General features: G+C 40.7%; 1 protein-coding gene across 8 annotated transcripts in view; it reads right to left on the bottom strand.

Moving 5' to 3' along the window:
• Ptp99A (Protein tyrosine phosphatase 99A) overlaps positions 1 to 13,425 on the bottom strand; it is a 248,865-nt gene that overhangs the window by 137,828 nt on the left and 97,612 nt on the right. For 7 of the 8 annotated variants that reach the window (XM_043422956.1, XM_043422955.1, XM_043422954.1 and 4 more), the window contains exon 1: positions 5,283 to 5,392. The exons of the other annotated variant lie outside the window; for it this stretch is intronic. In XM_043422956.1, coding sequence (XP_043278891.1) covers positions 5,283 to 5,376 — 94 coding nt within the window. In that variant the 5' untranslated portion in view covers positions 5,377 to 5,392. Of the gene's footprint in view, positions 1 to 5,282; positions 5,393 to 13,425 lie in introns of those variants that run through there. 8 annotated transcript variants of the gene reach the window in all.

Here is a 13,425-nt window from a genome sequence, read left to right on the forward strand (position 1 = left end):
CGCATCGAATCGATACGTGGCATCAAACATAACGAGGAGTTTTGTTTACACACGAGTCGCGAATGAGTACTCACACGATGGAAAGGTCATCCATACGTAGACACACATGGCTCTTGCCGCACAAATTATTGCATATTTGTAACACACGTCAAAAGTTTCTCGATCCATGAATAACCAAAGACGAAGTAGATTGGAAACCCCCACGCACACGCGCGCGCGCGCGCCCACACAGAGGAGCATAGTGAGAAAAACTGAAAAAACGAATTCTTTTTTGAAGTAGGTCTCCTCTCATTTCGTAGTTTAATAAACTAATCAATTTCAATTTATGTTCCACTAGATTAAATGTCAACACATATCATTTAGAAAATTCTCATCGAGTCGATTTTACTCACAAAGGAAAATCGTGTTTGAGGGAAATTTCGCGATGAAATCAACATGTTAATGTATATTTTTCCTGCTGATCTGTACAGAGATAGACCGACGCATAAGGGTGAATAAACAGGAGCGGCGTGGGGCTCATTGCATATAGCGAAACTTGTAGAAATGGCATAATAATGGCCGCGTACTGTTTGCAACCCCATTTTGTCATGCGAGTAAATGCGTACATGGAATTGAACTCGCACACAACGCGCACTATACCTCCTGCATATATATAATTACTGATATTAAGGTACATCGACGACTCTTTCGATTTTTCATCCGCAGTCTTGGACGCACGAAGGACTATTAGTCACAGGTACATCAGCGTCACAAAGAGAAACAATTGAATGTTGTATTGAATATTAAAATATACGTCGAAAGCCCCCCTGCGGAAAAGAATGACGAACGAGGCAGAGGCAAAAACGTGGCTTCATATGCTATTCCGTTAGGGAGAGGCTCTTGAAAATAGATGGAGCAAACATGTGAGATAGTTTTTCAGATATGTAATGTGTATTTATACGAAGCTGAATATAATGACGACCGACAGCCATCAGCGTCGTACACTTTCACGATCACATTTTCCAACTGAATGTACAACTCCAAGAATAAATTTGAACTTGTGGATGAAAATTAGAAAAAAAAATTTTGGTTTATTATAGTTGAAAGTGTAATTAATCAAAATGTCCATTAGCGAAGTTATCGAGACCAGCCAACATTTATTCATCCGATGCTAATTACTTTCGACTTTCTTCTAATCGATCACGAATCCGTTAATGAATCCATCGGAAAGTTAATCCACAAAGCGTGGAGGAAAAAAATTATAAATCGTGGAGGCAAAGAGAGAGCGAGAGGACTGGTCCGAAAATAGTTGGGATTCGCGCGCAGAACGTCATATCCGCCCATCGATATATCATATTTTAGTCAATGTCTATGCCCCTGTCGACGCCATTGTAATCGATAACGATGTTATATATTTACGTAAGAAATAATAGAAAGAGAAGCTAGAGCCTTTGTGCAAATATTCGAGCACAAGGGAACGACATTTTTTGCAAATAACGATTACCTTCGTTTAAGAGAACGGGAGAAAAATAGTCGAGCAAGCAAAAGCAGAGGTAGACAAATACCCTGATACGTCGTTGGTTACTCTGCTCCTACCATAAACGCGCAAAACCGTACATATAAAGACTTAACAAAAAGTTATAACTTTTCCCATGCAAATAAAATCTACCTCGCCCACTCCGTCTTGGGTAGGGTTTAATATGTCAAATAACCAAATTGTAGAACGGTCGATATTTCGAAAATTTCATACTTGCAATATCAGATTAAAGAAAAATAAGTATTTCGATAATAATTTTCATTTCGAATGCATAATTTTAACAGACCACGCGAATGTCAAAAGTTCATTTTTTCGAATACAAAATGAAGAGTTGTTGTTTTATAGACAGACCAGAATATAGACTAACAAAAAATCGAAAGTGAATTTTTCCAGCCCTTTAAAACTTATAGACATGCAGAATAGCGATGGCTTGAAAAGGCGATGTTTGAGATTGGAGATGACCAGTCTGAGACGGCGTGTTTTTTAAGCTTTGCTGCGTTTTTCTATTTTGATTGATCGACTTTCTAACATTTCGCTACTTTGGCCGTTCGACTTTTTGGTCTTTCAGTATTTCAGCCTCAGTCATATTTAGTTTTTCGTTATTATATTTTCGAAATTGTGAATTTTCACAGTATTGCTGATTGCGTAGTAATGTAAAAATCGTGAAAGAGCGACAGTCGAATTTTCAGAAAATCGATATTTTAGCCGTCGTTCTATGGGCGCGATTGTTGTTACATTCTACTTTCGGCGTAAGCGTGCCTCGAACTTTGTAGTTTCTACTTTATTTATTTTCGACGTTCAAAGCTCTAATCGAATTCATCTACCTCCATATTATTATCATTCGTTTTTCCTCCAAGAATCAAATCCCTTGAGAACTAATTTCGTTTCGTTTTTCACCAAATGTCGTTTACGTCATGACTCTTTTCCGATGTATCACGAAAAAATATAATCCGTGAGTCGAATATATCATAAATGTGGCCATCCACCAAAATTCCCCACGCAATTAGATCGAAGCGTTATAATCGTCGACGTTTTGACACACCCGGGCGTACAAGTTCACTAATTAAACGAAAAAGTAAATGGAGCGAATTGAGAATTGCTATGAATGATAATACAAATGCATCATTCGCAGCTGAGTGATTCCGCGCAATGTGATTATTACTGCATAAAATGATGATTCAGCATAACGATATGCAATTTCTATGAAATTGTTGGTCCGCATATCGCTGTATTAATCGCACAGGGAATTCTCATTCCGCATGCTAAAATCTTATGACGATTATTGAATTTTCAAGAATTCTGAGCGCAGTCCCATCGACATATGAACGGAAATGTGATACGTGTCTGCTTAAATGTACGCGGGTGTAGAAATTTATATCGCGAGTACGTTAATTATAACGAGTCTCGAAGCCAAACTACTAAACATGCCATGCCTCCAATGAATATTACGTCGGTTAGTAATTTCAGCATAAACGGAAATTGCTTGTTATCACATTGCGTCAGAAAGTCAGTTACAATGTACTCGGATCTACAAGTCTGTGGTTTGGATATGTGGATCAGAATATATGTAGCAGTGAAAACAGGAGCAGAGGAGAACGGAGAGGAGGGTGGTTAAATACTGTGGGACTGCGATAATGATCGATCGTTGCAAGAAAGCGACGTTGCAAGTTCAATGAAGCAGAGGCAAAGAGTACCGAACAATTACTGGCCGGGTGTGCGTTAGAAAAACCCATTAGCTCAATAAGTTGCGATTTCGTTGAGTAAATTCTCGTCCTGTCGGATTTACGTCACTCAACGGATTTGCAGAACCGAAAAACATTTTTTTTCTGGGGCTGGAGAAAAATATAAAATTGTTTTATTGAAATCACATGATGTTACGCGAGGAATGTCAGAGGGAAAGAGAACGATGAAAAATCATCGAACGTAGCCGGATCGTTGTCCGAAGCGTGTCTACTTCGAACACTGCGCGTGAAATATGTTTGTCGATGAATAACGCACCGAGCGCGATTTCCGTCGATGAACGAACACGAATATAATAAACTATAACGGATTTACGGGTGTGTTCATCGCCCGAAAATCCATTCATCCATTTCGAAAAAATCGCTAGAGTGAAGGGAAAAAAAGAAGGAAGAGAGCAATTAAAATCTGGAATAACGAGGAATTATTTCAGTGTCGTCTGTCACGCTATCATCGTTTCGAGATAAAGTGTGGCGCCCGCTCGCGCACGAGTGACCGATGTCCCTCTGATTTATTGTGCTTTGTTTTACAAGTTTGTTCAATAAATATTTCGATAGCGAAGAAACAAGGATCGTTTTTTCTACCGTGTGTATCTCTGTGTGTGTTTTTTCGCTCCAAATCCCCGCTGATATCTCAAGAATAATCGTTCATTCAATTATTCTCTCCCTCTCTGTATTTTCAAATGGAATCACAAATCCGACAGCCGTACGAGTACCGTGTTATTGCAAGTGTTATTCGAACGTTGAACTTTCTATCTGCGAACTTTATCAATATTCAAAGCACCACATGATCCCTCTACGAAAAATCAGTGACCGGAAAGCAGGCAATCTTGTGAGTTACAAATTTTCAGAACTCGTTGCTGCTCGTTGAAATTCAAAACAACTTGCGAATAGCTAGAATATTTTTGTATCCAAAATATTCTCATGAAATTACTTACAGAAGAATGTACCCACACACGCGTTTTCGAGCATCGAATTTTCAATTAACTAGCCATCCTAGTGAATTTGATCGCAACAAATATTCGTTAATAAGCAAGTTCAGCTACATCGCTAACTGCGAATCTGCATCAAGCGCGCCGCGAACTATGCACACTCGAACGGGTTTTCTATTGTATTATTCGAATCCATCGAGCGCAGCCTCCGATCCACCGGTCGAGTTATGCATCTGCACCAAATTGATACCTGAGGCCTGCTTCAACGTGGAGCAGGGCATGGAAACCGTATCGTCAGGAGTCGAAGGGAAACGATTTCGTCTATCCTGGCATTAATTTCTCATCTTCTCCGATAGCTCCTCGGAATCCAACTTCCGCATACGGACCTACTACTGAAAGGGGACCACGCGAACCCTTCAAGTTTCCTCAAGACGTTCTTTCTGCCACTCTTCCTGTCTCCTTTCAGCCCCGCCGTCGAGTATTCACAAGAATGCTGCTTTGAAGTTTCAAGTACATATGTTCGTGTATACACGTATACGCGAAAACATTTTTCGAACTAGGTCTATCGGGGAAGTCTCACTGCGTACTTCCCCAGATGGAAAAATGCACTTACGAAGAAACTTTTTTCTCGTATACAAAAAATAATTCAATATCGCACAGTGAATCATACAATGCGACTGGCTATTGATACGAAGGTCTTATTGAAAAATTAATTTCATTCGAATCAGAGTTTTCACGTCGAATTCAATCGCGCGTTGAAATAACCAGAGCTCCGATTTTAATCAGTCTTTATAAATACGATATTCCAGTGGTAGAGAATAAAGCTTTCGATTTTCTAAGAGGATTAAAACTGGCTTCATGAAAATCGAAATTAAGGGAATTTAATGAGGGATGGAATTTTTCAAATCACCAAAATACTTCCGCTGTCTATGAATATCTCGTCACTTTGCAGAGCGATATTTATAGTGCCTTCATGAATGCGGAATCGCGAAGGAAATAGTGTCAATGGAAGACTGCGAATTTGAAAAATCCCCAAAATACTTGAATTCTCTACGAACAGTTTGTAACTCTGTACAGCGCTATTTTTAGTTTGCTTACCCAGAGCTTTGTCTCCACCGGAAGTCATACAGGAAGTCGAACATTGCGACGAGCAAGCTGAATCCATCGCGAGGATGTACTCGATTTTTTCCATCTATTCAAACGGAAGAAGACAAAGAGGGAACAGTACTCTGGCGGGTTTTATTAACACGTCTTGACAAAAGTAGAGTCTGAGTTGTTGACAGTGTGTTATCTTCGCTTTCCAATGACAACCGATCGGGCAAAGATAAAATGAGGAATAGAGCAAGGATGCACGAGGCTTGCAGTCGCGGTATGAAATGTCAGGGATTCTCTCGATGAAACACGCCGTCACAAACTGCGGAGGTAACACAACAAGGGCGCAGAGTTCGAATTCCGATAAAAGCGGTTGTACATGCACCCTTGTGAATCGTATTCAAACTGAAAATCTTCGATTCCCCGATCTTTCGTTAACTTTTATTATTTTTTTGAAGCTTCGATTGAGAACGCCATCTTGCGAGACAGATGTGGCGAGGCAGCGAGTGAAAGATGAATAAACGAGGAAGCAGACGAACGAAGAAAGGGGGGGGGGGGAAGAGAAAGGGAGAAAAGGGACAGAGACGAAGGCTGAAAAGACAGCGCGGTACTCTCCGTAGAATTCTAGTTCGTGGGCTGGGAGCAAACCCGTGTAATTGAATTTCTACTATGAATGTTGAAAGGTCCCGGAGCAAAATTCAATTACAAATAAGCACCTGCGGCATTGCAAGCTTTTTTGCAGGTGACAGGAGCAATGTAACAAGCAAAGAGCGGAGTTTCGTGTGCGTTGGAGGAATTAGCGTGTTGACAATCGAACTTCGGTGACACGCTGCGATATTCGGATTCACAGAATTTCTGATTGGGCGGAAGCTTCCAATGGAGCTACGAGAAATTCACTAATAATGGAGCAGCTATAGGGCGAATGGTGCATAAAATTCACTGTTTCAAACCGCAACAGTTCGCATCACTCCGAATTGCTTCCATCAATTCAACTTATTCGTCAAATCGACTGCTGTATAGTTCAGCGAGAATAAGTGAATTTTGTGAAAACGAGTACGAAAACAAACTGATTCCCACTCGAATCATTTGAGCCTGAATAACAAGTTGGAAAGTCGTTTTGACTTGGCGCGATGAAGTCGAATTTTTTCGAGTACTTAAACAGCTCGACTCGTTTACCAAGTATTTAGATACCGATGTACGCGAACACTGGAACGAATATGAATATGAATACAAATGCATCGGACGTGTTATAAGCGTTGCAAGGGAGGATTAATCACTGCGCGAGCTGAGCGATGAATTCTAATAGTGGGCGAACGAGTCAAAACCCTTCACGAGCTTTGAGCGTGTATTCCTTTTAAAGCCGTTTACGCTAGACGGCTGGAGAGAGCGCGCCGATTTGCATGGATTTCATGGATATTAGAATATACTCATATTCAAATAGAGATCCACTCGGATACATATAAATTACTATTATACGCGAGCGAAACTATCGCTAAAGTGGCCACGAGTCTCGAGCGATTTAAACTTTTGCCTTTATCAATCCATGGAAATTGAAATTTTGCTAACTTCTTGCCGGTAATTCCATGGAAAAGAACATTTTCCAGGCAGGTATTTTAAGACAAAATTCTCATTTTCGCTAGCCTAGACACTATTCGTACGAGCAGATTCGAGAGAAAATCAAAGCCGATGCTGTATTAATTTTTCAGAATTGATTAAAGATTCGGCACTGTCTTCGCTCCGATCGATTAATCATGACTTCGATATTTCGAGCAGAACTTTGGCTCAGAATTCTTTATCGAGATTAATGAAATAAATAGGGGAGACCGGGGCAAAACGGGATACCTATAAGGAAATATTGAACTTTTCAGAAGTTTGGCAAGCTCTGTCTATTTTTTACTCACAACAACTAAGAAATGTACTGGGATTCTTTTCAATTTTCAAAAAAAAAAAAATTCCGAGTCAAAACGGGGTACCCCTCAAAAACTCGTGAAATTTTTTTTTACTATGATTTTAATTCAATGCACCTTGGATGCATTTTGCACCGGTAACAGAGAACTTCCGTTGAAAGCGATCTCAGCGCTTACAATGCTCTGACGTATACGTCGAACTCTGTAATTCAATTCAAAATTAATGATACAAATAATAACGAAGATTGACAATGTTTATTTTGTAAAAATTTGTATTCTTTATCTACTGAATCATGGATTCAGTGCCAAAATTGTGCAGAGTGGGCACGTGATTCATGTGCAGGTGTAACCACACATGCATGATGGTCCGCAAACATATATGTCGTAAACAGTAATCTGCGAGTCAGTAATCGCAGATATACAAATACTTTTTGTATATCTGTGCGCAAAAACGTTTTCACTTTGGAAGCGATGTAAAAAAAAGAGAATTTGAAAAAAACGAATTTTTTGAAAAAATAAATCAATATCCAAAAAAACAAGATATTTTGGAAAAAATATGTTTCATATGCTCCATTCGGACAAGTATAAAAATTGAAAAAAAAAAGACAACAAAATTTCCCTTATTTTTTGGGTATCCCGTTTTGCACCGGTCCCGGGCCCCCTGCATCATTTCCATCCCGAAAATAGACATCAGCGCAGTGCTGGATTTCAATAAGTCAAAAAATCCCTTAAGGAGGGTGGCTAGGGACGATACAATGTTGCCATGCTAAACCATGTAAAATACATTAAAAATTTCAAAATGATAAGAATTTAATAAAATTTGGTGAACATATTCTTTAGAGTTAAATTTGAAAATACCAATTTTTTAAGATTTTTCTTCTGTACAGTTATCGAGTAATTGATCACTAAAGTTCACGTGTATAAGCATAGCGTTTCCATATATATAGATATACATTCCGGGCATAAGAAATCTGCTTTAATGCGTAATTACTCGATAACTAAGCAGAAGAAAATTTTGAAAAAAATTGTGTCTTCGCATTTGATGTTGAAGAACATTATCACCAAATTTGATCAATTTCTTATCAATTCGACGAACGTAGCCACCCTCCTTAACTTCAGGGGTCTAGACAAGAGGATCATTCAGAATTCAGAACTATAATAATTAGCATTTATTTACCACCCTACGATCTAGCAAAATTCGTTGTGAGAATTCAAACCTCATTACCGCAATGAACGTCATTATTGTAAACGATAAACCCTTGGGCATCCACATCAGCGTTGGAAGCGTAACAAATATTCCCTTCACACGCGTGTACCTCAATTTCTATACGTATTTTCCTATAGGGTGGCCGCCAATTATGGAAAATCTGATTTCCCCAATAAGTAGAGCGCCGCCGAAACATTAAATTTGTGTTTTGGATAATCGCACTTGAAAACAGCACTGAACGAGAAAGCAGTCGACCTGAAACCTACTTCCAGCAGAGGATTGTCATCCTCATTCGAATCGAATTTCTGGGTAATTGATATCGAATGAACGATTCGCGATATGACTTCAGGTGCCACGGCGATGTATTTCGGCTGCGTGTTTGATGGAGAGAGAAAAATCTAAATAAAGATAAAGACACAACAACGATGATGTTGAAATAATGGGCTGCTGGCTTCTACAAATGAAAAATGCACAAAGAACAAAGTCGTTCCACTCCTAAAAAACTTCACGAGTTGTACTTTTCACAGAAATTACATTAGAAGAGAAAATAAAAGCTGGAAAAAATGATGGGCTGTAAAAAGCTCGGATCATTACATCATGACCCAATGCAGTTCGAAGAGCAACGTTTGCACGATACGCTCGATTAACCCGTTCGAAGAACGTCATGAATAGGGAACTCGTATATATACACGCGAATGTAAAACAAACGTGCCCGCCTTTATATCATGCATTTAATACCTATATACATTTTTCCACGGGCGGGAGCAGGGAAGGGAAGAGAAGGAGAAAAAGTTGAGTGTTTCGGACGAGAGTGTTATGTAAACATACTGCTACTATGGCAGTTTTTGTCAAAGGTCTAACTTTTCTAATGGAGCCACCACCGAGAAACGATAGCTCTGGTATATGTACATAAACTTTGTATATGTCTCATATATATGCGTATTTATCACTAGGCATAAAGCTCAACGTATACATATATAGAGAGAAAGTGCAATAAAATATACGCAGGGTGCATACGGACTGTTCGCATCGGCCGCACGTTACCCTTTCTCTTCTCTCTCTCTCTCTCTCTCTCTCTCTCTCTCTCTCTCTCTCTCCCACTCGACATATCCTTCCGTAACTGTTATCTTGCTATTTTCTCGGTCGTTAACGTTCTGCGTGCACAGTCGGCATGCCGGTTGTGTAGATTCACGAGGGCTTTTGCTACCGACAAGGCGACCAAAACACCCCTCTTGACACTTACATCCACAGCGAGAAATACACAAATGGTTTGTTGCGAAACTTTAGCCTTCCTCGAAGCCCCCAAAGTATCTGGGCTCGAATTTCTCGAGAATCACGATAGAAATATACGCCCGGCACAAACGCCCCGGATTCAAACAAGATCGAAATCTTCCAGGGCCATTTCGATACATGTGAATGTGCTCCAGAGATACCTAATAAAATTTTATTTTTCCTCCTGACTTTCCAGTCTAACTTTATTGTCGTATTATTGTTTCGATCGGTTCAACATTTTATTGCAGTTGTTTCTGTCTACACAGAGATTAATGCAAAATTTCACACTTTCCTGTTGGGTTTTACTTTTTTCGTCTCGCCTCCTCTTTTCATAGACGCATTCTCGAACTTCGTTTCTAGCAGCGTTGCATTTCCATTGGTCGCTTAAAATCAGGTCAAGTCAATCGAGCTGCGTCGATACGTCATTTCTCCACCGACTTTAATCCCAAATTTATTCTAATATAAAGGAAAGCAATTTCAGTGAGTAATTTGACGAATAAGTTGCTCGACGACGCAACACATTTCTATTGTGAGAATTCACCGATTTTTTTCGAAATGAAACATTCAGACAATGCTCGAAGGGGGATTGAAGTTCAAACGTATGGAATGCTCGGGCTAAAAAGAGCTCGTATATATCCCGCGAGAGGAATAGTTCGCGTTGCCTTGCGGCCGATTGATCGTGTATGGTAAATAGAGCGATACTGAAAACTCGAGCGAAAACGAATTCGGAAATCGTTCAATCTCCTCACTTATACGTTCTAGATCGGCGATCTGTCTCGCTAAATCTGTGGAAACGTGTCACACACGCATTTACGTCACAGCGTAAATCGTGTTCGCCCGAGTCCAAATACTTGCCCAGGAATCACGTAGGAAAGATTTTTCGTAATTTGTCGTCGCTGTCACACACATACCGTAGCAACGAAGAGGAAGAGCGGGGAGGCGTGGAGGGGGGGGGGGGAGGCAAGGGCAAGATGGGATCTGAAACTGTAACGTGTTACACGACGAATCGACAAAGTGTCAAATTCGAATAACGAAAATCCCCAGGAACAGAACGAAAAGTACGTTGTCCGCGAATTAGGACAATCGTAATTGGCGATGATATCGATGGAATTTCGAAAACTTTCTGAATCAGGCGTATCCTGGACTCGATAGAGATCGTAAATGGACTAAAAGTTTGTATTCTGTTCGAGGGAGAAAGATCAATTGTAACGTTTAGAAAAGCTTCGCGCATAAATATAAATTATTCGTCAATCAAATGAGTTTCAATTGAATGGCATAAAAAATTGACAAAGTGAAAAGAAATACTAGAAATGTGCTTTCTCCCATGGAAGGAGAAAAGCTCGAATAAATGATATTTTTCTCGGCGGACCCTGCTGGAAAAAATGAGCACGCGCGTCCTTATCCAAGGAGATAAGAGACAGAATAGCGCGGGGGTGTACAATAGAATGAAAAACTTGGTAAAAAAGAAAAGCGAAGGAGGAGGGGGGGAGGGGTGGAAGGAAGAGAAGAAGATAAAAAGCAAAGTGTATGTAAAAAAAGAAACAGATGATCCCTCGCAACGAAGTTTCCTCGTTCGAAATGAATCCGAAGGTGGAAGTACATCGTATATAGGAAATCCCATCTCTCGCGTTCAGAGTTATGGCTCATACAGCAGGAGAAGTAGTCGAAGCAATAGCGGTGAAAGACTTGCCCAGCCTGTCGCTTCAGACCTGTATACATACAAAAGAATGCATTTTTTTATTCGCCCGAGCTCGAATGTATGCCGAAAAGAGGTGAGAAGTGGATTTGTTGTTTGGCATTTCGAAACGTGAATTTTTCCTTTTTTGTTAAATACATCATTGAAATTTCTATCACTCTTTCTGACTTGATTTTTGTGGCGTGCTGCTGGGAGAGCGCGGTGTTGGTTGATTTGTCGCTGAAAATGGTGAACATTAAGCTTTATTTCGCTCAATCACAGTTCCTCATTTACGATGCGCTGCGTATATGGATAAATAGATAAATGTAGTATGAAGTACATAAAGCAGATATGTACGAATTACGTGCTCGTTACTTCGCGTCGTACATCGACGACGAAGCTGCCTGAGGGAGCATTGGCGATTCCTCGACATGCCTATAAATACAGTCCTCGAGCCCGAGGCGAGCAGTCATCGTGGTTTGAATATTTAAGAGCATCCCATATTTGCTATGTTCCCATAAATCGAGAACAGTCGCTACGGCGGCTCGACGCCAAGTATAAAAAAATTAAAAAAATAAAAAAATAAAAAATCGAGCGCGCGAGCCCCGCCGTCGCACTCTTATATATACTCGAATATGACAGTTTTCCGACTTTTCCTGCTTCCATTGCTACCCGAGGGACTATTGTCACGCGAAGTGAAGTGAGAAGACGGCGTGGAACAAATCTGATCTGCATTTCTTCAGTCGCCGCTTTTCTACATCTTTAACGCCCGAGCCTCCACTTTTCTTTGCTGTCACATTTCTTCCCCTCTGTGTGTTTTCTTCTTTTTCTCTCTCGCCGTGAATAAACCGACTCATTTTCCCACGGGGTGCTTCAAGGAGCTCATCGTCTTTGCCGACGTCCCGATTTGATAACGTTCATCTTTTAACGACGTGTCAGAGGAAAAAGCAGCAAAGCCAATGGATAAAGAGTATTATATTTGGGAGGAAAGAAGCGAGAATAGAAAAAGTGACGGACACGTGTCTGGAATATCGTCGAGTAACGGGGAGATCGTCTGACGTTATTTATTCATGGTTTTTCCGTCGAAAAGCCCGGTCTTTATTCATAGAGAGAGCATAAACTTTAATCTCCGTAATGTCGTCCACGCGGGTTCGAATCGTTGTTGAAAAACTACGAGGATCGAAATCGCCAAGCATTTCGAATGGGAAACATCGGACATGGAAAAAGGAACGGCGATTCCCACAGGGGACAGAAAAAAAGTGAAGTTCGAAGGGCCCCTTTTGTGTCTGCTTGAAATGTACGAAACGTCCTCCGTGTCAAGCCTCTGAATAATAAGCTTTCACTTTGTCATATACATACTCATAAGTATCACAAAACCTCCGGCACACAATTGTACAATTTCCAGTATAAATTTCTCGATGTCTCTCCTCAAGGGAGACATCAATCAACGAATTGGTTAGGATCTGTCGCACCGAGGAGGACGAGTGACAAGGCAACTGGACCGGAGAACTCGGGATTACCTACAGCGAACCTTTCCACGAGGAAGCTCGTGTATTTTTTTTTTTTTATCGCTTTATGTCGGGAAAAAACAAGGCCACGAATCCTGCTGATTCTTGAATCATTCGAAAAATAATTTCTTATTTACTCTCCAGTTCAATTTTCAAGGCCTCAAACTGATTTTTTCAATGCCTAATCGAAATTTTTACGTCCGCATTCGTTCCCGGAACGCAGGTAATATAACTGACCATAACCCTGTACGTCAGCCTGGAACAGCGCGTCCGAACGACTGTGCAGGGAACAAGTAAACAAAGGATCTCTCTGTCATCAGATCCAAGACGCGAGAGCGAGAGAGAGAGCGAGAGAGAGACAGAGAGAAAGGGAGGCGAGAGGCTCTATCGACAGATTGATCAAGCGCGTCAGTGGAGGCAATATATACACCTGCCTGATGCACGCAAGCTCGCACGAAATGTGTGCGATATATGTATGCATGGGAACCAGCATGCTTATATGCTCTGCTTTCCGCCAATGCATCATATAAACAGGGCACGGATCTTGCGTGTATAATCCGCATGGTGATTCGACTCCCGT

Source organism: Venturia canescens, chromosome 7 (genome assembly GCF_019457755.1).
Source record: "Venturia canescens isolate UGA chromosome 7, ASM1945775v1, whole genome shotgun sequence".
In the NCBI taxonomy this organism is placed as follows: domain Eukaryota; kingdom Metazoa; phylum Arthropoda; class Insecta; order Hymenoptera; family Ichneumonidae; genus Venturia; species Venturia canescens.